Here is a 25,600-nt window from a genome sequence, read left to right as displayed (position 1 = left end):
ACTACTAAACGGTAGTCTTATAAAGGTTATAAAGCTCGTTTAAATTTTTTGAACGCAATAATGTTATATAACAGTTTTTTTTCTCTCTCTCTCTCAATTTATCATCAGTAGGCGGCGCAATAGGCAGCTAACGCTGGTTTGCCAACCGCCATTAAACGTTGAAGAAGAACCTTCACGTCATATCCTGCCAGCTTATTATGTAGGGGGAATGAGAAAATGATCTCCCATGATTTGTAGCACAAATAACCTCGTATAACAACTAAATAGAACATAACCACATCATTTAACTGTAAGGGTATACTTGTGAAAGAAACGCTATAATGGCGGCTTATGTTTCATGCTGTTTCAGCTGTTGTGAAGACAATAACAGCGGCCACGTAACACTGAAGGAGATGCCCACGGTTCAGCTGGACACTCATCACATGGGTAAGGGTCAAGATCTGACATTTCAGACACATTAAATTCACGGAAAACATTTTGAGTACGGCTGTCCTTAAAAAAAAATACAAGGATTGAAGTGTTATGATCTTTTTAATGCTACCAGATTTGACATAGCAGTGTATTTACAGTTCTTTGAGTTTGAGATTTGTAATGACATGTATATAATTCAATGGCAAGAGGCAAGGGGACTTCATAAACAATAGTTAAATGACAGAAAATGTATAGCATATATGAATAAGGATGAATATGTGCACAATTTCACAACGTCATGAAGCAGGAAAAAAATTATAATAAACTATTTTGATTTGTTATGCTGTTAATTAAGTATGTGAAAACTGGACCCCCCCCCATTATATTTCAGGTACTGATGTTGTCATTGTAAAGAGTGGAAGACGCATATGTGGAACTGGTGGTTGCATCGCAAACGCCCCTCTCCATCAAAACAAGAGCTACTTTGAGTTCAAGATTCAGTCCACAGGTAAGACATGATGCACGCAAGCATTTACATGTAAATTAGACAAATCACTCAATACTTGATTTTAGTCGTTAGGTGTGACTTTGTGAACCCGGTCTCTCGCAGGTGTCTGGGGAGTAGGAGTGGCAACGCAGAAAGCAAATCTGAACCAGATCCCTATGGGTAGAGACCTGCACAGCCTTGTGCTCCGGCAAGATGGCACCATGTACCACAACAATGAAGAGAAGAACCGATTACCTGCAAACAGCTTACCACAGGAAGGAGACATTGTGGTGAGTCTTAGCAGCATTAAATAAATATGGGATTTGTTGCTAAATAAATCTATTTATGTGTGCTTGGTAAAGGGAGAAGCATTTAATGTTGGACTGTGCTTCCATTTGGGTTTTGCTGTTTATAATAACAAGAGATCTTAACTGTGTTGTTACAGACTCATTAAATACTTCATTTTGGCATACCACCTGACTAATTTCATACTGAGTTTACTGGGTTATCTGCAAACTGGAAACCTGTTTGCAGTAATATGTATGCTGACAGGAGCTTTGATGGATTTCATGAAAGCAGTGTTTAATTTTCAGTATAATAGCTTCATGTATCAAATTTTCTGGCTTGGCCCATTTTTGTGTGTAGGGTGTTACGTATGACCACGTGGAGCTGAATTTGTACCTAAATGGGAAGAATATGAACTGTCCAGCATCAGGTATTAGAGGAACTGTTTATCCTGTAGTTTATGGTAAGTATTTTTCAGCATTATTTCTTTTTTTTTAATGACTATAACTAACCACTAACATCTTCTTTGGTTGCCAGTGAGACAGAAATTGATCTGTTACATAGTAACACGATTACAAAATTAGATTTGTATTCTCTGTTACCCTGTAGTTAGTGATGAACTGCATAGAGATGATCAGTCTTTTAATGTTCTTTGATTCCAGTGTTGCACAATGTTTACGCTGGGTCTAGAAAGAATCAAAAACACACACACACACAAATAAAAAAAAAAATCACATTTTGTTGCTTTGCAGCCTGAAATGAAGATGGACACACTTTTTGTTTTATCTAGCTGTAATTACTCAGTGCAACTTATGACATCCACGTGAAAGATATAACACCAACATGTCAGAAAAAAATTTAAAAACAGAATCTCTGAGTTTGAAAAAGGATCACCCACCTCCTAAAAATGATTCGTAAACTTAATCAATTCAACTGTGATCATCTGTGGTAATTTGACAGCATTTTGACTGAGCCTTTCTGTAACCCCCTTCAGTCAACGGACACGGACACAAGGCGTTCTCGTTTACGGGCATTTATTGGTCAATCCTTAATGTCATCAAACATGCCGAAAGTTCAAAGAAAAGTCAATCTCAGAAAGGGTCAAGTTTGTGCAAACTAAAGGACTGTGTTTTGGATGCTTGAAGACAGGACACCGTTCTAAGAACTGTGAATGGAGGAGTGTCTGCGACACATGTAAAAGGAAGCAACCTACCTGTTTGCATGAAGACCGGGTCAGGGATGATGGAAAGAAGGATCGCGGAGATGACGAGAGAAAGGAGGGTCTGAAACAAGCCAAAGAGAAGGAGAGGTCAAAGGAAAGGACTGATTCTAAGCAGTCAAAAGAAGCTTCTAAGGAAGCCACCTCTAACCATGTCTGTTGACTGAAGTAGGTTACAGTGAGAACTCATTGACTGCGTTAACTCCAGGGAGTGAAAAAACAGGTAATAAAGGCAACTTCTCTTCCATGCGTCTCTCGATTACTTACAAATGTAATAACATTACCAAAAAACTTAACGAGCCGCAGATAGCTCGGCTTGCGCTACATTCTCCGATGCTGGTGTGACATCAATAAAGGTCTGAACCAACCGAACCTCAGAACAATAGTTCCGCTATATAAGCCTACATAAACAAGTCAGTTTGTACACATATTTCAAAGTAAAAGAAATTCAGATAAATATATTATGATATATTTAAGCATGGTTACTTATTAAATTAAAACTATTCTTTTATGGAACTTAAATTATGCAACTGTCTCTGCTGGCAGCTACACTTTCAGTCCTTGGTAGTGCAACTGAAGCAAACAATCAACTATGGGTGACAAGTCAGGAGATGGATACAAAAACATTTTTAAGGCTTTATCAATGTCTAGAAGCAGAGTGAAGTCAATTATTTAGAAGTGAAAGGTATTTGTTACAACACAGACCCTCCATGGATCAGGATGGCACTCCAAACTGGATGAAAGAGCCAGGAGGAAACTGCTCAGAGGCCTACAGCAACTCTGAAGCAGGTGCAGCAATATATGAAAGAGTGGTCACTGTGTGCATGTGACAACAATATCACAAATTCTTCACAAATGTAACTTGTATGGGAGGGTTGCAAGGAAAAAAGCAACTCCTCAAGAAAGATCACATGCAGTCACGACAAAATGCATCTTGAAGATTCTCTGCAGCAGGGACTGAGGCACTGGTCAGGATAGAAGGAAAAATGGGGCAAAATACAGTCAAATTCTTGAGGAAAATCTGCTGCCCTCTGCCAGAAGGTTGTCAATTGGAAGAAGGTTCCAACATGAAAGTGACCCAAAGCACACAGCAAAACTGAGCACACAGTGGTTGAAAGAGAAAAAGGTGAATGTCCTCACATGTCCTGGTCAGAGCCCAGACTGAAACCCCATTGAATATCTGTGGAACATCTTGAAGACCGCAGTCCACAAACGCTCACCATCAAATCTGACTGAACTTGAGCAGGTCTGCAAAGAAGAGCAGGCAAATATCACAAAGTCTAGATGTGCAAAGTTAGTAGAGACAAATCCCAGCAGACTAAAGGCTGTAATTAAAGAAAAAGGTGCTTTAACGAAATACTGACACAAGGGGGATATCTTTTTTACAAATCAGTGATTCTGTTTTTTTTTTTCTGGATGTTATAAATTGCACTACGTATAAATAATTATTGATTAAAAAAACTGGATAAAACAAAAACTGTGTCTGTCTTCATTTTAAGATGCAATGCAACAAAATGTGATTATTTCAAAATGTGATTTTATATAACATAGATAGATGACAACCTTTTTTCTTAAATAATTTCCCAAATTGAGTTGCCTAAGAATTACCTAAAGCATAAGTCTTTTGGTAGCTTTTCATAATTCTTGCATTTTGAAATAGAATTTATTATTAAATAACACATCTGAACTTGTGTGGCTTCGTCTTGTCCCTCACAGTTGATGATAGTGCAATTCTGGATTGCCAGTTCAGTGACTTCTACCATCCTCCTCCGCAAGGCTACCAGAAGATTCTGTTTGAGCAACAGATCTTCTAAAGTTCATGATGTGCTACTCCACAGCTGGGATTTGAAGTGCTATGGTCATGAGTGACTTCCAAAGATTGTGTGGCTCAAAAAACTGAAAGAAGTTGAAGTAATGTCATCTGTGATTTTGACTCGTGTAAAACTGTCACATATCTGGCCATTACTACTTAATTGAAAAAGTCATTCTACGTTTTTCAGATAAATTGTATTATATCATCTGCCCAGTAATGGTCTGTGCACTGATCTCAAAACATATGTCTTTAGTTTACCCTTAATCAAACACTGTACATTTACTCATATACAGTATTAACAGTGCACTTTTGTCCTGCTTTAATCTATGCCCTGTCTGTGAAACCAGGCCATGAATTTGTGTTTTAAGGCTGGTTTGAATACAAAAACGGGCAATAATGGAGTAACATATTACAGCTGACAATCATGACTTTATGCTTTATGCATTTCAAGAGAACTAAGTGATGCTGACCAGAAATGCTGATACTGACTTAAAATACTGTCTCTGTTCTTCTTATTGTTTGTCTGATTTCTTTTTTGTCTGTCTGATGTATGACCTGCAGCTGCACTCTCCATATACATCATAATGACTTGGTTTTACACAAGCTCTACAAAAACACATATATAAAAAATTTTATGGAGTTTATATTTGGTTGTATTTTCCATATTATCTTGCGGTTGATATACACTGTCTTCTCATTATTGCGGTTTCTGCAAAGCATTTAGTGTGACTAATACAGTATATTAAGAAAATGTGAGACAATACAAGAGGATAAGAAATGTAAGGGTTATTTACCTTAGATATTTAATAATGTATTTTTTCTCTAATTATTAATTGTTGCAACTGATCACAAAACTGTTTTTAATAAGGGAATATTGAAAATAATGTTATTTTTGTATGTTATAAGCTGACAGGTCTTAGTTGTCTAAAGGTTTTTCTTCTGTCATTTGTTCAGAAACACACTGTATTTACCTTACCATAATATAAGACTTAAACATGTTCCTGTTACTATTAAAATGTGAATTTCTGCTCAATGACTCAAATGCCTTTCTGGAGCGCACTGTACTGCGCGATGACGCATTTTTACGTACGTTACTGGCGTACGCATCATGTCAGATGAGCAAACTTGCGCAATCTCTAATCTACTCACGATGACGCACATCTACTGTACGGGTCGGGTCCGAAGAAACACCTCGCCTTAACTCCAGTAATGTTTCACTGCAGAATCACTGCTCCTTTTATCATTATCCTTTACCTGGAACCCCATAATGAAGTGGCGTAAAACTGTAGGATGCATCCACAAGACCTGTTGTCAAAAAAATAAATAAATATAATATATATAAATCATATTACAGTTACAATACAGGAGTCGGTGTCCCGTCTGCTCTGCACCTGCTCTACGTACATAAATCGAGTCCCCCCATAGTGATGAGGATCCGACTCATTTCTGGGATTCGGCTCTTTACCAAAATGAACCAGTCCAAAAAATAATAAAATAAATAAATAACGATCCAGCAATTATTTAACTAATCACGGTCACTAACATTTATCAGTGGCATATTACTTGTCTAAAAAAGTTAAAATAAATAAATACGTAAATGTATATTTCATCACAGTTGACTGTTCAGAAGTATTAATAAGCAATTTAATATATCTCGTTCTCGTGTGTTGCATGTATGATTCAGGTCAAAATGTGCATAAAGTGATGAAGAAGTATGATTTGCATATACAATAATCAAAACTAAAATTCGGCTGATTTTTGCGTTTGAATAGAAATAATAATAAAATAACTATATACAATAACTATAAACAAATAAAAGAAAACGCTCGTATGCGTGTTTATAAAACTGCCAAACAGTCAGGTCATAAACCTTTCCTCTTCCAGTACAATATATTTACGAAGATTACTGTTTAATGACTCGGAGAGTTATTGACTCGTTAAAAAAAGATCCGACTCAAATGGACGATTCAATCACGAATCGGACAACGCGACTCCCCTCCACCCCCCTCCGCTCCCCTCCCTCCCTCCCTCCCTCCCTCCCTCCCTCTGCCTCCTCCCTGAGCGGAGCTCCGCGCGTCGGTCGGGACTGCAAACACACACACACAGAGCCATGGCCGAAAACGCCGGCTTGGAAAACCATCGCATCAAGAGCTTCAAAAACAAGGGGCGAGATGTGGAGGTAAGCCCGCCAGAGACTTTGGACTCTGTGCTGTTTGACACGTCGGTTTCCCCACTCCGAGTCTCGGTGGTTCTGCTTCACGGTGTCGGATCGGAGCGAGTGTTTGTGGATCGAGCGGAGCGGGCGCGGCCTACACAGAGGCCTCTTTAAACACACTTCAGTATTCACCAGCTCATCGCGGCTTATACACGGACTTGAGTTGTTATAGTCGTGTAATATTAAGACTGGTTTGTCTATAAGGTTGGTTTGGTGGCTTGGCTGTTATTTTTACATTTTAAAGTACGCTGGGCCGAAAACATGCAGATTTATCGTGTTAGCACGTATGCTAACGGCTAACTTGTTAGCAGGCGGCAGTTTAATCGCCCAGCAGCCCGTTTATTCGTGTTTTTTCTTAGTCCTACTTTTAACATTGATGTATAGAAGATAAACACCCTAAACATGGTCTCATAATAGGGAATATAACTTGCGAACCAGGTATATGCGACAGAGACAGGTGTTTTAAACCGGCTTTAGCAATCTCTCTAGAACTGATCATGACCGGTCATAGCTCAACAACTGACCTCTTTATTGCTCGTTTAGTGGCACCAGGTCAGCAAGCCTGCTGTAGTAGGTTTTAATCGACGTATTCAATGATTAGAGCTGATTGTGGTGTTTTAATAAAGACGTAAATGTGAAAAGACTACGGCTTCACATCTTTTTCTCTTCAATCAGATTGTCCTTTGGTGGGGCAGTTAGCATGTAAGGATCACCAGAGTTAAATTAACCTGATTTTATTGCCTTCACACTGAAATTAAGATATACATATCTGAAATTAAGATATACATTATACATAATCTGAAAGCAGAATAAATATGGTTTGTGGTTAGGACAATATTTGGCTGAGATACAACTGTTTAAAAATCTGGAATCTAGGGGTGCAAAAAAAATCGAAATATTGAGAAAATCGCCTTTAAAGTTGTCCAAATGTTCTTAGCAATGCATTTTACTAATAAAAAAATTAGTTTTTATATATTTACAGTAGGAAATTTACAAAATATCTTCATGGAAAATGATCTTTACTTAATGGCCTAATGATTTTTGGCATAAAAGAAAAATCAATCATTTTGACCCAAACAATGTATTTTTGGCTATTGCTACAAATATACCCCAGCGACTTAAGACTGGTTTTGTGAATCTCAACTGCTTGATTGTTTATATCAGACAAATCATGTATTATTGCCCTTTTATAATCTGCTAAGTATGACTATAAAGCATTAAAATATTAAAAACGTCATGATATTCTTTTGCATTTTTGAAAAAATGAGTATTGTAAAAAGCACTATACAAATAAAATTGATATCTATAACCAAACACAGGCAGTTAAGTTGAAACATAGCAGCTATCTCATCAAACGTCACGTCTTACCCAGAGGACCACCATAATGAGTGTTCAAAGTCACTTTCAGATGAGTAGTATAAAAGTTAAGGTGCTGCGATCACATTTATAATGAACTCATTTACTCTCAGACCCTGTTAATACTAGAAATCATTATCATCTTCTGTCATGGGCTTGTGCGGGTAACCCCAGAAGCCTCCTTTAAGATTAATGGTGTGAATTGAATGCGACTGTGGGGTGCTGGTGTGACTCAGCCGTCAGACACACATGGCTCTGGATCAACCGGCAAAGCTGCTGCCCTTATGCAGCTACTCACAAAATTGGCAAACCAGATTCAGATTTCTCGTCTTGTGCTCCTAGGGTGATTTATTTGATGTGGTCAGCAACGAACTGTGGGATACTTTGACTTATTAGCTGCTAGATTTAATCATTATCTAGTACATTGTTTGTATACACCACAATATGCAAACAATACATCTCTATAAGCATTAAAATATTATAAGCATTAAAATATTAAAAACGTCATTATATTCTTTTGCATTTTTGAAAAAATGAGTATTGTAAAAAGCACTATACAAATAAAATTGATATCTATAACCAAACACAGGCAGTTAAGTTGAAACATAGCAGCTATCTCATCAAACGTCACGTCACGTCGAAGCGCGGATGCGGCTTGAAAACAACGTTCTAATGCACTGCAAATGGCGAGCGGGCATCGCTTGTAACTTCAAGCAGAGGCGTGCATTAATTCTTAACTCTGACGTGCTCATGGTCATCTGACCAAATTTCTATGAGCCTCCTCACTACTCCAAGTTTGTCCACGAGCTGCCATGCTAAAGTGCAAACTGTCAACAAACACTTCCTCATCCCATAATGCACATAATGAAACAAACTCTGGTACGATTCAACAGAACTAAATGAGGCAGGTGTGAAAGCACCCTGAGAGAGTAACAAGTGCTTCTGTCTGTGTCTTGCATTTGCTAAATAGCTGTGGAAAAAGACACACAGGCTTTGATTAATCTGCCGTGTCATACTTTATATACAAAGATCAAAGAGTTTGTTTACATTTGCACAATATAAAAAAATATTTAGGATTATAGGGCTGAGAGTTGACATTTCACTATTTGATTCGCAGTCATGAGCTCTTTTTTTTTTTTGATTGATTTGCAATTCAGCGCATATATTTATTGAAATAGTGTTTTTGACCTTGTTTACAAGCTTATATTGATGTTTTTATGTGGTTGAAACACTGAAGAGACAAAATATTTCAGTAAGTTTCTTTGCATATTTATTTAGTGCTATAGCTAATAATATTAACGAAGAAGAGATGACCATTGACGTTATAAAACGAATAAAAGGAACAAAATTTGAAAGCTGAGACTGTTTCTTATCAAAAAAGAGAAAATACTATGCTTATTTGGATTATTGAATTACAGGTTTGCTAAATATAATGTTGAGTGAAGATTTGTTTATGCATTAACGTTAAACAGCATAGTCTTAAGACTCCATTTCGAGATTATTATAATGAAGATCAATTAAAATTGATATTGTCATTGTCAACCCAGCTAAATTGAATTACTTGAAGTCCTTCCCTCAGTAAGCTTACATCCTGCGGTTTTGCATTTTCCAGATGCTTTAGTGAAATCGTTTGGGTAATTTGTGTATTATTTACACTTTGGAACACATAACCTTGGTGTTGCAAGCTGCATGGTCTAAAAAGATAGTCAAGCCTGATGTTTGTGGCTACTATGCGGTTAGCCTGTCTATTAGTATGTCGTGGACCTTACAGCAGCGAGACCGCATGTCCTCAGACCATGCTGGCAACCTGTCAAGCACATGCACACATACGGTGTCATTATGGTTTCTAGAGTAGCAAGCTGTCATGGCACTGGCGAAGCAAGGGTCCGCTGACTACTAGAGTGCTACCTCTCGGTTCTGCCCTCGTGTCATTCTGTTTTGATTCATATGCACTGCTAAAATACCGTACATGTTGAGGCTCCAGGAATCTGCTTTGTGGTGAGATTTTTTTGCTTTTATTTGGTTTCCTGAAATGGGCCAAGTTGTGACCTAGTGTTAGTTTAACATTGAGCCATGGTGCTTGTGCAGGAGAAACAAATTTGAATTTGAAATTAATTGAAATGCAGTTATAAGTGCAATGCACTCTTTGTCACTTTGAATAAAAGAATGTGCCAAATGCTTAAATTGAACTCTTGATTTGAGTGTCAAATAGTGCTTGAACCTCCTTACATATATCGCAAACATAAACTCGCAATTCTGAGAAATAAAGTCATAGCTTGGATATATAATCTCAAAATTCTGACTTTTTCTCTGAATCGCAATTCTGACTTTTGTGAGATATAAATAGCAATTCTGAGAACACATCAGCACCCCCCCCGCCCTTTAACTCTCATTTGCGAGTTTATATCTCACAATTCTGAGATAAAAAGTCAGAATTGTGAGGAAAGAAAGTCAGAATTGCGAGAGATAAACTTGTAATTGCAAGAGAAACTTCTGATTTCATAGTGCAATTTAAAAATTTTTTATATCTTACAATTCTGTGAAAAAAACTGAATTGTGAGATAAAAAGTTGCAATAACCTTTTTTTATTTTTTATTCAGTGGCAGAAACAGCTTCCGTAGATCCTCTTGCTTTCTCCTTTGGTTTTGGATTGCATAAGGCACAGTGAGGATTTGCTGTAACATGAACTAGGATGCCTAGTCACAAGATCAAATCTGATCCGTCCCACCGTCCCCACCACACAGCAAGTGCATTCTTTACATCATTGGCTGCTGATTCTCCTTCTGTGTCCCATTGGAACTGTATAAATATATATATTTTTTTATTTTATTATTATTATTAAGTTAAGGTACAAAATCACTTGTGATGGGTGGTCTGTCTATTTTTGCCATAGTGTAGAGTTGACAAAATCAAAACACCCTGTGTATTTTTGTATTTATTTGACTTCGTAATGTTTAAAGGTACTGTGATAAGTACATGTGTGAATGCAGATGTGTGTTCTAACAGTTCTAATAGAATGTCCACAAAATGTGAGGAGTGAGTGACAGCTGGGTTCTGCCATCACCATGGTTACCACGGGTGACTGCCTCTTTGTTCTGCTGGAGTGGCCAGACTTTAGTTGCCATTAATGTTGCATTTTGTTTCCATTTTTTTCAGCTCATTCAATATTATAGGGTGTCACCTTCGCTGTGAGTGAATGAATCACTTGTGGCTTTGAACAAACAGCTAAACCAAAGTATTAAACTTCAAGCAGTAATAAAGCCATACTCTGCCAATGCATGGGAGCCTTTTCCTCATACGACTTTATATTTAAGGAGTTTTCTTAGAATTGTTCTTCCTTTTCGGTCACTGTTTGTCTTAGATATGTTGTACTGTACAACGTTAATCTATTTCTTTCATTCTTTTTCAGACGATGCGAAGACATCGTAATGAAGTGACGGTAGAACTGAGAAAGGTAAGTTCACGATAAATGTGAGGTCTAGGCCTAAAAAAAAAATTAACAATATACAATATATCGCGGAACAGAGAGGGCACTGACAACATGCTGACAGACAGGACATTAACATTACCAGCTTACTTTTAATATGAAACAAAGTCTCATTTGGGTATTTCACCTTTCAAATGTGGTCATTTTTTTAAGAAATGTAAACAATAAATACCGTTTTGTGGCTCTTGAATGTGTCGAACAGATCGCTGTAAGTTAGATCATCAGTTAAAACTAACTGATCGTCTCTTGCTTCTAGTTAATTTATAGCATCAAAATCAAATAAACCACATAAATGAACATCATAAAGAATGTTGTTTGACTACAAAAAGATGTCTGTACACTCCGTTTTTCAAGTTCAAATTCTCCATGTTAATCTACTATGAGATCGCCTGTCAAACTCCCGCGAAGGCTTTTTGTGTGTGTGTGTTTTGCGTGTCTATGGCAACAACAGACTTTAAACGGGAATACAGAATCACTGTCGTAAAAGTACCGGTACACACATTTAAAATCAGCGCGTGTGTGTAAAACTGCCACTGGAGAAAAAAAAAATAAATAAATAAAAATAATAAATCCCTACCGACCAATGACCTCAACTGACAACCAACCGGAACCAAACTTTTTTTTTTTTAGGCCCTATCATAGTTACAGGTGTATTTCCATATTCACTGTTCATTTACAGGCTTTCTCAGGATGGATGTTTTAAAGCTACAGTATGCAGCTTAACAGTTCATTCTGATGCATTACATGTGATTCATCAGAGAATGTTAGTTGAAATAAACCAGCCTTACAATCTGGATTCTCATCAGCTTTAGCTCCCCATTCTTAAATAACTATGTGCACTCTCAGTGACAACGTTAAGCTCCGTTTATTGTAGTGATTCAGTGCACACTTGAGATTTGTATTCACTGAATAGTTTCTCCGTCTCATTTAGGGCCGGGCTGTAGAGCTAAAACAATTACCATATTTTCCGTACTCTAAGTCACACTTTTGTTCATAGTTTAGCTGGTCCTGCGACTTATAGTCGCACCTGATATTTATATATATATTTTTTGCCAGTATTTGCTAGGAATTTTTTTGCTTTTGCTCTGAAATGGTATAAAATGATTTGTGAACTTGTAGTCGCTGACTCATTTAAAATTTATCAAAATGATTCACAGGTGTTCTAATGATATCTCTCGTTTATCAGTGACAAAACTACTATATATTACCGTTTCAGTTCTATCAAACTAACCTAATAATGCTTAAATGTAGCTTGCCAGTGAAATTACCATAAATATGCAGTACATATTCATTGTATATATCGCAATATCATTCATCAGATATTGCTAGTGAGATGTCACATGTGTTTCCTGCTAACTATCCCACCTTGTGATAACTTCTTGGCATCACTTTGAGAATTTATGTGCAGTTGCAGTGCTGTGTGTGAGGTGATGCGATTGAGGAAACAGAAGTAGTTTAAATCTGGCCTGAGCATGGAGCTCTCTAGAGTCTCTTCATGCATAATAGTAGAATTAAGCAGGTGGTGATGCATGTAAGTGTGCATGGATGCTTCGTTCTTGCCTCAGGACACTGCATTTAGGATTTTCTGTCAGACTTGAACATTGGAAGCAAGCCATCTCCGTATGTTTAGTGTAATTTTGACCAAACACTGAGTGTCGAGTGTAGTATTGTCATTCTGGTGTAATTTTGGAATAGCTCATGAAAACTAATATTTAAATGTATTTGGTATTTGCAATGTGTTTATTACTATGTATGCCATGAAGTTTTCTTTCCTGCTAATTTGGCAGAAATAGATTGTCTAGTTGACTATACAATAGTAATATAAATATAATTGATTCAAATGGGTTATAAAACATCAGAATGTCTTGCTGTCGAGGCCTTCTCGTGGCTTTGTTCTATCATCTGGTGATCCGTTTCTGTTGGAGATCTGTTTGCGCTTGCTGTATTTGGGTCACGCCATCCGTGGTCACAGGGCCCCTGGCTGGCTGCACCCCAAGAAGAAGGTTTGTCATGAGGGGCTTCCCTCGTCCCACATATCTTTTGGCAAGGAACTCAGGACCTTGCTAGAACTACCTGCGTTTTTATGGGTTTCTACACAGCTGTAGAATCTGAAGTGTAGTCGTACAGCCTCGATGTTGTTGAATAATTTGGGCTGGATTGGGTGACACAGCAAGTCCTGTCCATATTAGGCTGTTAGACTCTCAGCCCAGAGGAATGGGACAGAATGCGGCTGTCCTGCTCTGTGTGTGTGTTTGTGTGTGAGACATTCCTCTTGCATTCCTATTTGCTCCAACATTAGAGTCACAGACGGCTCACGCTCACATTATTTTCTCACACTGTGTATAGAACCACTAGTTATTTTGTGTTCCTTTCGTTGGTTGCCATTTTCAAGGGTTCAGTTATAGTGCTTTTTAATTCTATTTAATTGACATTAGTAGTCAAATATTCATTTAGGGGCTGTATCATGAGAAAGAAGATTGAAATATTTAATCTTTAGTGAAAAAAAAGACTATTTTTTTTTTCGGATAAAGCTGCAAAAGTGAAATATTAGCGCACAACTGTACACATTAATTTGTCAATTTATTTGGTGCTCTAAAATTGCTAAACACTAGAACAACTAACTATCACAATATGGCGAAGTCCATAAAATATGGTGTTTGTCTTTGTGTAGCACCTTCCACTCTGCAGATCCTTCTAAAGGATCCCAGTGTTAAAAACAAGCAACTTATGTTATATTTAACAAGGTTTTTCCGTGTGATCCACATTGAACCACTGTACTGAAGAAGTTTGATATCTTAAAGGCACAGCTTAACAAAAAACCTCCTTAGAGGAAATGCGTGTGATATAACGTCTTTAAAATAATTGTCCATTAAAAATAAATATAGCTTTGTTAAATATACATGACATTAATAAGATGATGCGTTTTCTTACTTCCTCAAATGCATTGAGTCTAAAGTCAGAGTTTGCATTTGTTTAGGTCTTTATGATCTCATGATGCATTTATTAAGTGCAAAGTATCACCAAGGACCTGCTATTTATCTGATGTCTCGATCCGTACAGAACAAAAGAGACGAGCATCTCCTGAAGAAACGAAATGTTCCACAGGAAGAGAGTCTGGAAGATTCCGATGCGGACTCTGATTTCAAAGGAGTAAGAGGCTTTCTTCTTATTTCATCTTACTCCACATCTTCCATTTTCCTTTATATAGTTTATTAAGATACTCTTCCAAATTCAGCCAAAAAGGCTTTTTACATGTATTGCTCAGAGGTCACAAAAATATGAACAAGAATATAGTTTATATAGTTTGTCTTATCTTTTTCTCTCTCTATTTTCTCCTCAGCAAAATGTAACGCTAGATGCCATCTTACAGGTAAGATTCTGGAGTGTGGTGTTATTAAATGGTGGTGGTAAGAGAGGCATTGACTCATTCTCCATTTCTCATCTTTTTCACTACAGAACGCCACCAGTGACAATGCTGTGGTGCAGCTCAGTGCAGTGCAGGCAGCCAGGTAAAGTGTTGTAAAACGTATATGAAAAGATTTGCATTTGTTACACAATGCCTTCTAAAAACATCTCTCATAGCCTCAAGTCAACATATCTGAATGGACACTTTTTGCTGTTTTAATTCACATTGTTGATCAGCTGAAAGTGAACAGCCTAACTCAAAACAGAAAAATTGCATACTTTGTTAATTATGCTTGCAATTAAATATGATTAAATATATTCGGCTGCAGTGGTCTCTTAGAAATAAATTGTGTTGACACTGCTGGCATGTGTTTGGAGTGCTGAAAGATGACTGTTTTTCTCTTTTCCATCCTTACAGAAAATTGCTCTCAAGTGACAGAAATCCCCCCATAGACGACTTGATAAAATGTGGAATCCTTCCAATCTTAGTCAAATGCCTGGAGAGGGATGACAAGTGAGTGACTACATGCCACTGAGTGAAAGTATTCCTAATTAATGGTATCTTTTTTTATTGTGCTGTCTGTGTACAAACGTGCATCAGAGTCAGTGAAGTTCTGAATGTCATCTTGAATAATAGTTGAGAAAATGTGTTTGAGAGAGAGAATTATTTATTATTATTAATTCAGCACATATGGAATTAAATTGATCAAAATGTATGTTACAAAAATATTAAGCATTATAATATTAACTGTTCAAAATAGGAAATGTTTCCAAATCAGGCAGAATTAGAATGATTTCTGAAGGATCTTGAAGACTGGAGTAATGATGCTGAAAGTTCAGCTTTACCATCAAAGGAAAATTACTTTTTTAAGTATGGGAAAAAAGCATGCATTTTAAATTGTGATAATGTTTCAGAATTCTTTTGCAGTATTTTGCAGTATCAAATTAAAGCAGCCTTGAAGAGTATAAGAGTTTTCTTTCAAAAACATCTTACCAAATTTTTTACAAACTTTTGAGGGGTTGTGTGTGTATATTATACACAAGCAGCAACTTTTAAATGCATATCTATGAGGATAAATAAGGATTGGTATATGATACAGAAATGGAAATCCACCTTTTCAACATCTGTACAATAAATATTAAAACCTTAATCATTTTGTTCACAAATTACTGGAAAAGTAATGAAAATGAAATCAGAAAAAAAAATATAAAAAAATAAATAATACATTTTAAATAAATACAGGACAATGAATGAACTTACTTGTCTTCTTTCTTCATCAGTCCTTCATTGCAGTTCGAAGCTGCCTGGGCTTTGACCAACATTGCATCAGGGACGTCTTCGCAGACACAGGCAGTGGTCAAATCCAGTAAGTTGTTTGGACAGGCTTTTGTCTACTTGATCAGTCTGTTTTGACTTCATCCGTTAAGCGTGTAGCTGATCGGTGTGTATGTTCTCTCATTCTCTCTCTCTGCCTGTGTAGATGCTGTCCCATTGTTTTTGAGACTGCTCCACTCTCCTCATCAGAACGTGTGTGAGCAGGCCGTGTGGGCGCTGGGAAACATCATTGGTTAGTAACTGAGAAAGGTCCTCATACTGTTACTGCCTCTGAATTTTGTAACTCAAAATGAGAACAAGAAATTAAATTGAAACCAATGAGAGTAATATGTGTAATACGTGTACTTTTGGATGTCGTGCCAAAAGCAGCTGCTTCATGCATATTGGAGGCATTAACACACTGAAAGCTGTTGGTTCAACCAACATTAAAACACCAAAGGAAGAATCTGTAATTTTACCTTTTGTATTTATTTCTTTACAAATTTTGATGGTTCACGACCCATCATAGCTGTACTTGCATTGTGCCACCTATAGTACTGGAGTTTATTCGCTTTTTGTTCAACGAATTTGTTTTGCTCTCGTTGCAAATAGGTTTCTTCTTTTTTCTTTCATTATTGCCACATTTGAATTTCTTTAGTAAGAAATTGTCTTTAAATGTATCCCAAAAATGCTGGTCCATAATTTGAGAGTTGTAACAGCTGAGATGCTCATCAGAATTCAACACACGTGCTTGTTTCATGGGCCCTGTGCAGGTGATGGACCTCAGTGTCGAGATTACGTCATCTCGCTCGGTGTGGTCAAACCTCTGTTGTCGTTTATTAATCCATCCATCCCCATAACCTTCTTGAGAAACGTTACCTGGGTCATTGTCAACCTGTGCCGAAACAAAGACCCACCACCACCTATGGAAACAGTACAAGAGGTGAGGAGTGTGAGTGTTTGTATGTGCCCTTCATACACTATTTCTTTGCATTGGTAAAAATAATGCTTGGTCTATGGCTGTTTGACTTATTTGTATGTATGAAGGACTTTATAAACTGGCATTCTATCCAGTAAAGCATCACTGCCACAATATCTTAAAGATTTTGTACGATATTATGTCAAAATTGTATTCTTCTTTAGACTCGGCCTCTCTCAATAATATGAAATGTGTTTCCTTTCATTTAAGTATCTATTCAGTCTGTGCAGATATTATGCTGTGTAAACGACATGCCAGTATTTTATCATTTTTATTTTCTCCTCTTGTCTGTAATGTGGAGGTGTAGCTTTGAGCTGAAAGGAACATATTGTACCTCCTGCTGCTAGGAAATCATTAGATTGTGTTTTCACTCTTTGTTATTTTGTGTGTGTGTGATATAACAACTGTTTCGTAGATGGCAGGCCTAATGAATATTCTTGTTGTCCTGCAGCTAATTTCATGTTTACATGCTGTTTGCTTATTCTTTCAGTCTGGTGGTTTAAAATAAAATTTCTAATTTCTAAACAAATTCCGTTTTTCACTCACAGATTCTTCCTGCCCTTTGTGTACTCATATATCATACAGATATAAATGTAAGTACAAGAGAATTACATTATTCTTTAGTTATTATTACACAATAAAAGGGTGTTCTATTGCCTTGAGGGGATTTATTTTGCAAAAACTGTTATACGGCTTCTTGTCAAATAAGTACTTAAACATAAAATATGAATTTTGTTTCTATTGCATTATTTTAACAAATCCTCTAATAAAAAAGAAAAATGGTCAATTTATCTCTGTGTTACGATAAACCAAGCAGAGAGCTGTGTAATAAATGGTAGAAACTGAGTCTGAGGCCGGCGGCACAACCATCTCAGCCGCGTGGCGTGTCCGTTTTTAATTCGGATCCCATTTTAAAAGAGTTAGAGCTTGCAGACTGCCTGTGTGAGACGCGCGGCTCACGCGTGCATGCTAGAAATAGAACCGACGCCTATTTTTCACGCGACACGCAAGCGTGTTGGAAGCGTTTCCAGGCAAAATAGAATAGGAAAATGTTTATATGTAACTTTGTACACAAATACATATTAATTCATGACATTTTGATGTTTGAAAGTCTATTGGTTGACATAAATTCAGATATAAATGTAATAAAAAAAAAAAATAATAATAATTATCGATTTTCAAATATTGCACCTGTCAAACATCTATTTTGCCGTCAATACTGTTGACAGTGTCCTTTATCAGTAGGCTTTATATTTATACTCAACATGAAGTATAGATATTGTTGTCGTGAAGACAAGATCCTGGTCTGTCGGCGGCCTCTCTCCATGTCACCTACAGCAGCAGCAGCGCCTCGTCAGGCACGGTTCTGGTGTGTAAAGACACAGAAAACGCGAGGCAGCCGCCACGTTACTGATACGCAGCAGACACGCCACGCAGCCAGTGTGTCACCGGCCTGAGTTTAGAACACTAAAATCTCCTCTTTCCTCTAGATCCTGGTAGACACAGTGTGGGCTCTGTCGTATCTGACAGATGGAGGTAATGAGCAGATTCAGATGGTAATAGACTCCGGTGTCGTCCCCTTCCTTGTTCCACTGCTCAGCCACCAAGAGGTCAAAGTTCAGGTAAAAATACAACCATTTATGTTAAAGACCATTTATATACATAAAAAACACACACAAAGGCATACTCTAAGTGTTTGTGTATCCTCTGCTCAGACCGCAGCGCTGAGAGCAGTGGGGAACATTGTAACAGGGACGGATGAGCAGACTCAGGTGGTGCTCAACTGTGATGTCCTCTCTCACTTTTCCAACCTGCTCACACACCCCAAAGAGAAGATCAATAAGGTGAGACAGACGACACCCCCTGTGTGGAATGTAATCGATGATGAAACCCAAACATTTACTTGCATAATTTCATAAGTGTCTACCGAAATCTCCCCAGTCCCAGTATAAGCTCTGTGCCTCATGTTTAGAATGCATCTGAGATGCGTCTGTTCTTCCCTGCAGGAGGCAGTGTGGTTCCTGTCCAATATAACAGCAGGTAACCAGCAGCAGGTGCAGGCTGTAATAGATGCTGGTCTCATACCCATGATCATTCACCAGCTTGCCAAGGTAAGACTTCATCTGCATAGTCTGCTCTATGCCCACTTTTCATTTTAGCGTTCATTAAAGCTCCTAATTTCAGCACTGCCACAGTATATATACTGTGGGTCCAAAAATCTCGAGACAAGTTGTGAAAAGGTTTCTACATTGCGTTTTTCCTTTTTTTATATATACAAATAGAACAATAAGCAATAAGGGGCCAATAAGTAACCACTTAAAACATCCTAGAATCAGATTGACCAACTCATATTTTCTTGAGAAAATGTAAAAAAAAAAAAAGTAATTAAGTAATTTAGTAATAGTAATTTTTTTTGTATTAATAATGTTCTTTCACTATTAATAATCTGTTGTATGGCATCAGAAATAAATTCTAGGGCTCAAATCTAGTCTCTTTGAAGAGTCCAGTTCAGACACTCTATAAATAAACAGTGCTTGATCTTCAATTTGATGTCTGATATGTCTTGGCCTTTCCAAACAGGGTGATTTTGGAACACAGAAGGAGGCTGCATGGGCCATTAGCAACTTGACAATAAGTGGAAGAAAGGATCAGGTATGAAGCATTCCAGATGAAGCTCTTATTTTGAGCTACTTTTCTTTTCATGCTTGTTCATTGGTTACCTTGATGTAATTGGCAGGTGGAGTACTTGGTCCAGCAAAACGTGATCCCGCCCTTCTGCAACCTACTGTCAGTGAAAGACTCTCAGGTGGTCCAGGTGGTTCTCGATGGACTGAAAAACATCCTCATCATGGCTGGGGAGGAAGCCAGCACAATTGCTGAGATCATCGAAGAGTGTGGAGGTAATGCATACAAGTACAGAAATTGGTAGTCTTTAAATTTAGTACATTGCTTTTGGTTGTATTGTGATAAATGACCAGCAGATTAGTCCAAAATGATCTCACATGCACGTTCACTGAAGTTTTTACTTATTTTGTAGAAAAAGATCAGCAGTAATCTTGCTTCTGTGTTTCAGGATTGGAAAAAATTGAGAACCTACAGCAGCATGAAAATGAGGACATCTATAAACTTGCTTTTGAAATCATAGATCAGTACTTTTCAGGAGACGATGTGAGTCTCAATCTCTCAGTTCTTGGCATGTTTCTCTGTACAGTGCTTGACGCATGGATGTGTTGTTGCTTGTGGGCTTTATTTGTTGGGGGTTCTGTTCTAGATTTGAATTATCAGTTGATATCTGGTTAATAATGTCTGGTTCGGCTTGTAGATTGATGAGGACCCCAGCCTGATTCCTGAGGCCACCCAGGGAGGCACATTTAACTTTGATCCATCCTCCAACCTACAAACAAAGGAGTTCAAGTTCTAGACATCCAGAGCTTCAAACTTAGGAATGGTGGGTTTCCCAGCTGCTCCTCAGCCCCTGCCACCTACTGACCCATCACCTACCAACCACTCACTAACCAGAAAAACCAACCAGTCACCATGCTCAGAAACGACACTCACTCACACAGAAGAAACTAGCACTGAAGTCTCAATGCCACTCAAAACATGGATGGATCTCAGCAACTTCAAGACGTGGAAGAAAAAAAGAGTCATTATACTGCAGTTGCCAAAATAAAAAAGTATATAGATTTTGCTCTTTCACTCACTCCCTCACTCACTCACACTCGTAGGTGAGCATGAACAATAATAGGAACTTCTGTTGTTGTACCAGCCATCATATCAGCCAAGGAAGATGAAAGAAAGAGATATTCCTAAAATATAAAGGCAGGGATTTTCTTCTGTTTCCAGGAAAGTCCTTCCCTCAAAATGTTGCATTTCGGGTCATGATCTTAAAGTCTCAGCCAAGACACCCAACTCTATACGTCCAGCCTTGACTGTGTTAAGCCATTTGGACCCCCCTCTCTCATTCATCCGAAATCTGTGAACTAGCCTATAATGGGTCATCCCTGGAATATATCTCAAATGTGGGAAGGGAGTGTCTATAAATATGTGGTGTGTAAACAGAACTTAAATTATCGCCACCAACTCTTGCTTTTTCTTCATCCTGAAATTATGGATATTTACAAAACACTGAAGATAATGAAGAAAAAATTACATCAGAAGATCACACAAACTTAAATGGAGAAAATCTCATTTAAGCCAGACAAGCACCCTCATTTTCGAACTTCTGCAGTGATAGTGTAGTGGACATTCATTGTGCTGATCTTTTTTGGTTTGCAGTGGGACTGTCGGGACATGTCAAAGGAGGATCCTATGCGATTTGGTCAGGACTTTTAAAGGGCCGCCACAACCTTTGGAAGTTCTTTGAGATAACATTAACTGGTCTTTCTGCTTAACAAGGGTGCTCTGGCAGCGCTTTATTTTCTGGATTCATCTTCTCTGCTTCCTGTCTAACCATAGTAATAAGTTCATTGGGGATAACCCCAGTTGTAACCGGTTGGAGAATATTTTCACTGAATCAGTTCATTTCGTCACTCGGTAGTCAAAACCACAAGAAACTTTGCAACAGTGATTGGATTGTGAAATCTTTTTTTTTTTTTGATCGGTGGAGCTTCCTCTTTTTGGAGTTTTTCCAGTCTTACGTGCACACTTTTGGTTTTCCCATTTTATTGCTTAATGTAAGTGAAGAGCGATGTTCGCTTAATTTTGACTATACAAGCAATGGGAAAGGAGATCCATGACATAGTGGTTACTTTTTTTGTTTAGTTGGTTTTTAATCTTATTTCACTTATTACAAAACCTAATTGTACCAACTAAAATAAAAGTATAGTTCTTGTTTAGGTATATAATGCGAAGCTACCACACTTAGACATTGTTGGGATGCTACAGAACAATATTAACATTGTGATTATTGATTTACAGCCAATAGGGGTCATTTTTGTTTTTGTTGTCTTTTGATTTAACTTTTGTTTGTAATGGCAAATGATTGCCAATATTTGGAAATTGGGCTTTCTTACTGTTGTGACTGGATGTTTTTTTTTTTCCTTTTTTTCCCTGTGCATTAACTTGTAAAGGGATGTATGGGGAAAATGCATTTGAACTAAAGTAGTTATGTTTGGGCCACAAACTGCTGAAAAAGACAGTAAGGAAGCTGAAGGCAGCCCTGATGATTTTTGAATTAGCCATTATTGTTGAACGAAAAGAAAAAAACTGGTTTGAAATTCATGAACTTATCTAGGCAACTAGAAAACGAGCCACTTTAAAGAAGTTTTGTCTTGTATCAGAAATGGATACAAGCTTATTGCTTTTTGCAAGATTTTTACTTGCTAAAGAAAAAAAAGAATCTAAAAAAGCGACAGATCGCATTTTGGCCTGATTGTTTGTATGTTTTTATAAATTTTAGAACTGAATTTCTCTTTAAGGTGGCTCATCAGTATTTTTTTTTTCAACTCTTGTGCATATTAAAGATAAAAAAATGAGTTGAAATTCATTGTGCCTTTTGTTTTTCATTTCAAAGTAACTAAAAAAGGTTCATAATGCCTACCACGTTGCATTGGAGCTGCTTCTAATATGGGGTCTTTTGGGTGTTATGTCTGCTTATCTCTGGACTTTACGATAAGACGTTCTCTGGAGTATAATTCTTATTAAATTATAATTCTTATTTAATTCTCCTCTAGTCTGCTGGCTGACTTGTAATTGGTCCCCTTAACTTCCATTTTGCTCCCTTGTCATTCTTTTCATATGGATTACAATTACCCACAATTCTCCACCAATCCATCTCCCCTCCCCACCGCCACCTTTCTATGGCAACACATCTTTCACTCATCACTCCCTCAGGACGTGCTTAATGTATCAATGAACCTAACCAAAATAAACTTGCTGTTAGCCATCCTTTTTATTGCTCTTTTATAATTGACCTTGTAATGCTTTGGTGTCTCTTCTCTTTCACCCGTTTGCTTTCCTTTTTGACCCTGTTCTGGCATTTAATTGGGCTTTTTCTATTCAGAAGTCCTTATATCTCTCATTCTTATAAATACAGTGCTCGATGTTGTTTCTTGTGAGATTACAGAGAGATTAAATTGGATAAATCGGAACCACACCAGTCACTTGTGTTGGTGACCAATTTTGGGGGAGATCTGCAGACAATTAGCATTTTTGAGACATGATTTTAAATAAATCTATTTCTTTACATTATTTACTTAAAACTTAAATACACATAAATGAGACTGTCATACCTCAAACATGAAATTTAAAACCATTATATGTACTTATAAAAATGCAATGTTCTTCATAAGGAATACAACTACCAAAGGGGACAACAGGAGTTTGTGCATGAGGGATCAACTTATTACACATTGGTTTTAAAATTTGCAGTTTAGATTGAAGAGCAAAATGTGTAATTTTAATCTTAAATCGAACATTTTACAAATATGAAATTCGTAAGTGCATCCATGGCTAGAATTAGAATTTAGCAGTGGACTACAACTCACCGTCATGACTGATAAGCTCTATTGCAAATGTTACTGTTGATATATTTTCATGCTGTTACTAAATGGGATATTTGTACGTTTGACAGGTAATTCTATGATGGCTACATATATTATGGCATTGGATATGATTATTACATGATTGCAGAAAAGTACTTGGTGGAATAAAAAAATTTGCCGCCAAATCGTATTCTTCTCTGTGACGTGGACGGCATTGAAACCATGGGCGGGGCTTGGATATGTCACTCAGCCACTCCACTGAGACAAATATAATTGCAGAAGGCAAAGAACCTTTTCACAAAAGTAACGGTTTGTTCTGTACTCACGTGGCTCAGTTTGCTGTCAGGTTTGTTTTTGGGGTTAGGTGTTAAACAGTAGCATTAATAAAGGAGTAGTTCAGCCAAAAATTCACCCTTATATCATTTTCAACACGTGTGATATCTACTTTTTCTGTAGACCACAAATGTTGCTGTACTACATACAGTGACCATAGTTATTCTATACGACTTGTTTGCTAAATAATCCAAGATTATTATTATGTCTGTTCTTGACAGACATTTTAATTTCTGGGTGATCTATTCCTTTAAATCAGTAGTTCTCAACCAGGAGACCGGCAAGTATGGCAAGGCAGAAGAGCGCTGGTTGTACTCAGACCCGACAATAGTATCTCTGGAGCTTCTGACAGTGGTTTTAGATGGTACTTTGGCCCTGCTTCTAGTCTACGCCACCATCAAAGACAAACACTACAGGAAAATCAGGCAAAATGATTCATTCTGCAAATGTAAATGTAAATACAATCCATTTGAGATTCAGTCTAAATATTATTTTATCTATTTGTGATAACGCAATGTTTCATAACCTATTTTTTTGCCCCACAATCTCAATAATCCAGCTTTGATTTCCAATTCAAAACTCCATCCCACAATCTGCAAAATAAAATAATTGTATTTGTTTGGGTTCTTGATATTTAACACTGTTTTATGCTTTTTTTGTAAATGTCTCACATTTCTTTCTGAACCAGGCACTTTGTTCATATCACACTAGATGACCTTCTGTCCAGACTGGCTAATTGGTAGCCCAACCCTAAACACCAGCAACTAGCTGTACTTGTGTGTTTACCTTTACTGTTTACTTGTGTGTTTGGGAAGTCGTGGCCTAATGGTTAGAGAGTCGGACTCCCAATCGAAAGGTTGTGAGTTCGAGTCCCGAGCCGGCAGGAATTGTGTGTGGGGGGAGTGCATGTACAGTTCTCTCTCCACCTTCAATACCACGACTTAGGTGCCCTTGAGCAAGGCATCGAACCCCCAACTGCTCCCCGGGCGCCGCAGCATAAATGGCTGCCCACTGCTCCGGGTGTGTGCTCACAGTGTGTGTGTGTGTTCACTGCTCTGTGTGTGTGCATTTCGGATGGGTTAAATGCAGAGCACAAATTCTGAGTATGGGTCACCATACTTGGCTGAATGTCACTTCACTTTCACCTGTTGTTTTTCAATGGGATCTGGGTGACTCCTCCTCCGGCAGTCATGGAGGGATTTGAGAAGAATGCAGCAGTATTCAAAAAAGAAGAACAGATAAAATCATATCATTAGTGATCAGGCATATAATTATCACAGTTATAATTAGCCTTTCAAAGTCAACAGACTAAGATGTGGAGAAGATGTACTGCAGTGGATGTATTATTAACATTTATTACGTACACAGAATATTATAGGAACATTGGTTAAGGCGTATCTTTGCATAACTGCAGTGGTAAATACACAAAGGAAGTCCACTCCAAACTGACTCATAGCAACAGACGTTTACTTGTATTGTTTTCCTGCCATATGACACCTAAACAGTGAACCCTTTGGTTAACTTTTTTTTTTTACACTGATCTAGGACCAGATTTCCTATTAATTCCCCTTACCAAACTTCTTTATCCAGTATGATAGGAAGCACAAATTGGATCCAGATTATTGTAAATAGTTACGTAAATTCATGTTTCATCACATTCTTCTTTTTACACAGACTGTGCTACTGAGTTGACTACTTGCTTGCCAAGTTATGACAGCATAACAAGTTAGCTGCTATATTTTGGTCAGTCATTTATATATGCAGGCCTGAACAAGGTATGTAAGAGTTAAGGTATTACTTCATTATTGCA

The 25,600-nt window shown here is 37.6% G+C and overlaps 2 protein-coding genes across 2 annotated transcripts; both read left to right on the top strand.

Annotated features, from left to right (window-relative positions):
* Positions 1-177: 177 nt before the first annotated feature.
* On the top strand, positions 178-5,213 carry LOC132142668 (SPRY domain-containing protein 7-like). Its single transcript, XM_059552712.1, has 5 exons — positions 178-426; positions 803-919; positions 1,022-1,188; positions 1,544-1,646; positions 4,119-5,213. Exons 1-5 carry the CDS (start codon positions 321-323, stop codon positions 4,214-4,216), a joined length of 591 nt encoding a protein of 196 aa, XP_059408695.1. The 5' UTR covers positions 178-320; the 3' UTR covers positions 4,217-5,213.
* Positions 5,214-6,259: 1,046 nt separating this feature from the next.
* Positions 6,260-22,882, top strand: LOC132142666 (importin subunit alpha-4-like). Its single transcript, XM_059552711.1, has 17 exons — positions 6,260-6,394; positions 11,196-11,240; positions 14,334-14,423; positions 14,614-14,643; positions 14,730-14,782; positions 15,097-15,192; positions 15,960-16,045; positions 16,160-16,246; positions 16,767-16,936; positions 17,521-17,565; positions 18,463-18,594; positions 18,688-18,816; positions 18,979-19,083; positions 19,553-19,624; positions 19,710-19,872; positions 20,046-20,140; positions 20,295-22,882. Exons 1-17 carry the CDS (start codon positions 6,326-6,328, stop codon positions 20,391-20,393), a joined length of 1,566 nt encoding a protein of 521 aa, XP_059408694.1. The 5' UTR covers positions 6,260-6,325; the 3' UTR covers positions 20,394-22,882.
* Positions 22,883-25,600: the final 2,718 nt, after the last annotated feature.

Source organism: Carassius carassius, chromosome 6 (assembly GCF_963082965.1).
Source record: "Carassius carassius chromosome 6, fCarCar2.1, whole genome shotgun sequence".
Classification (NCBI taxonomy): Eukaryota; Metazoa; Chordata; class Actinopteri; order Cypriniformes; family Cyprinidae; genus Carassius; species Carassius carassius.
The sequence above is the reverse complement of the archived record's forward strand: the minus strand, read 5'-3'. Positions and strand labels throughout refer to the sequence as shown.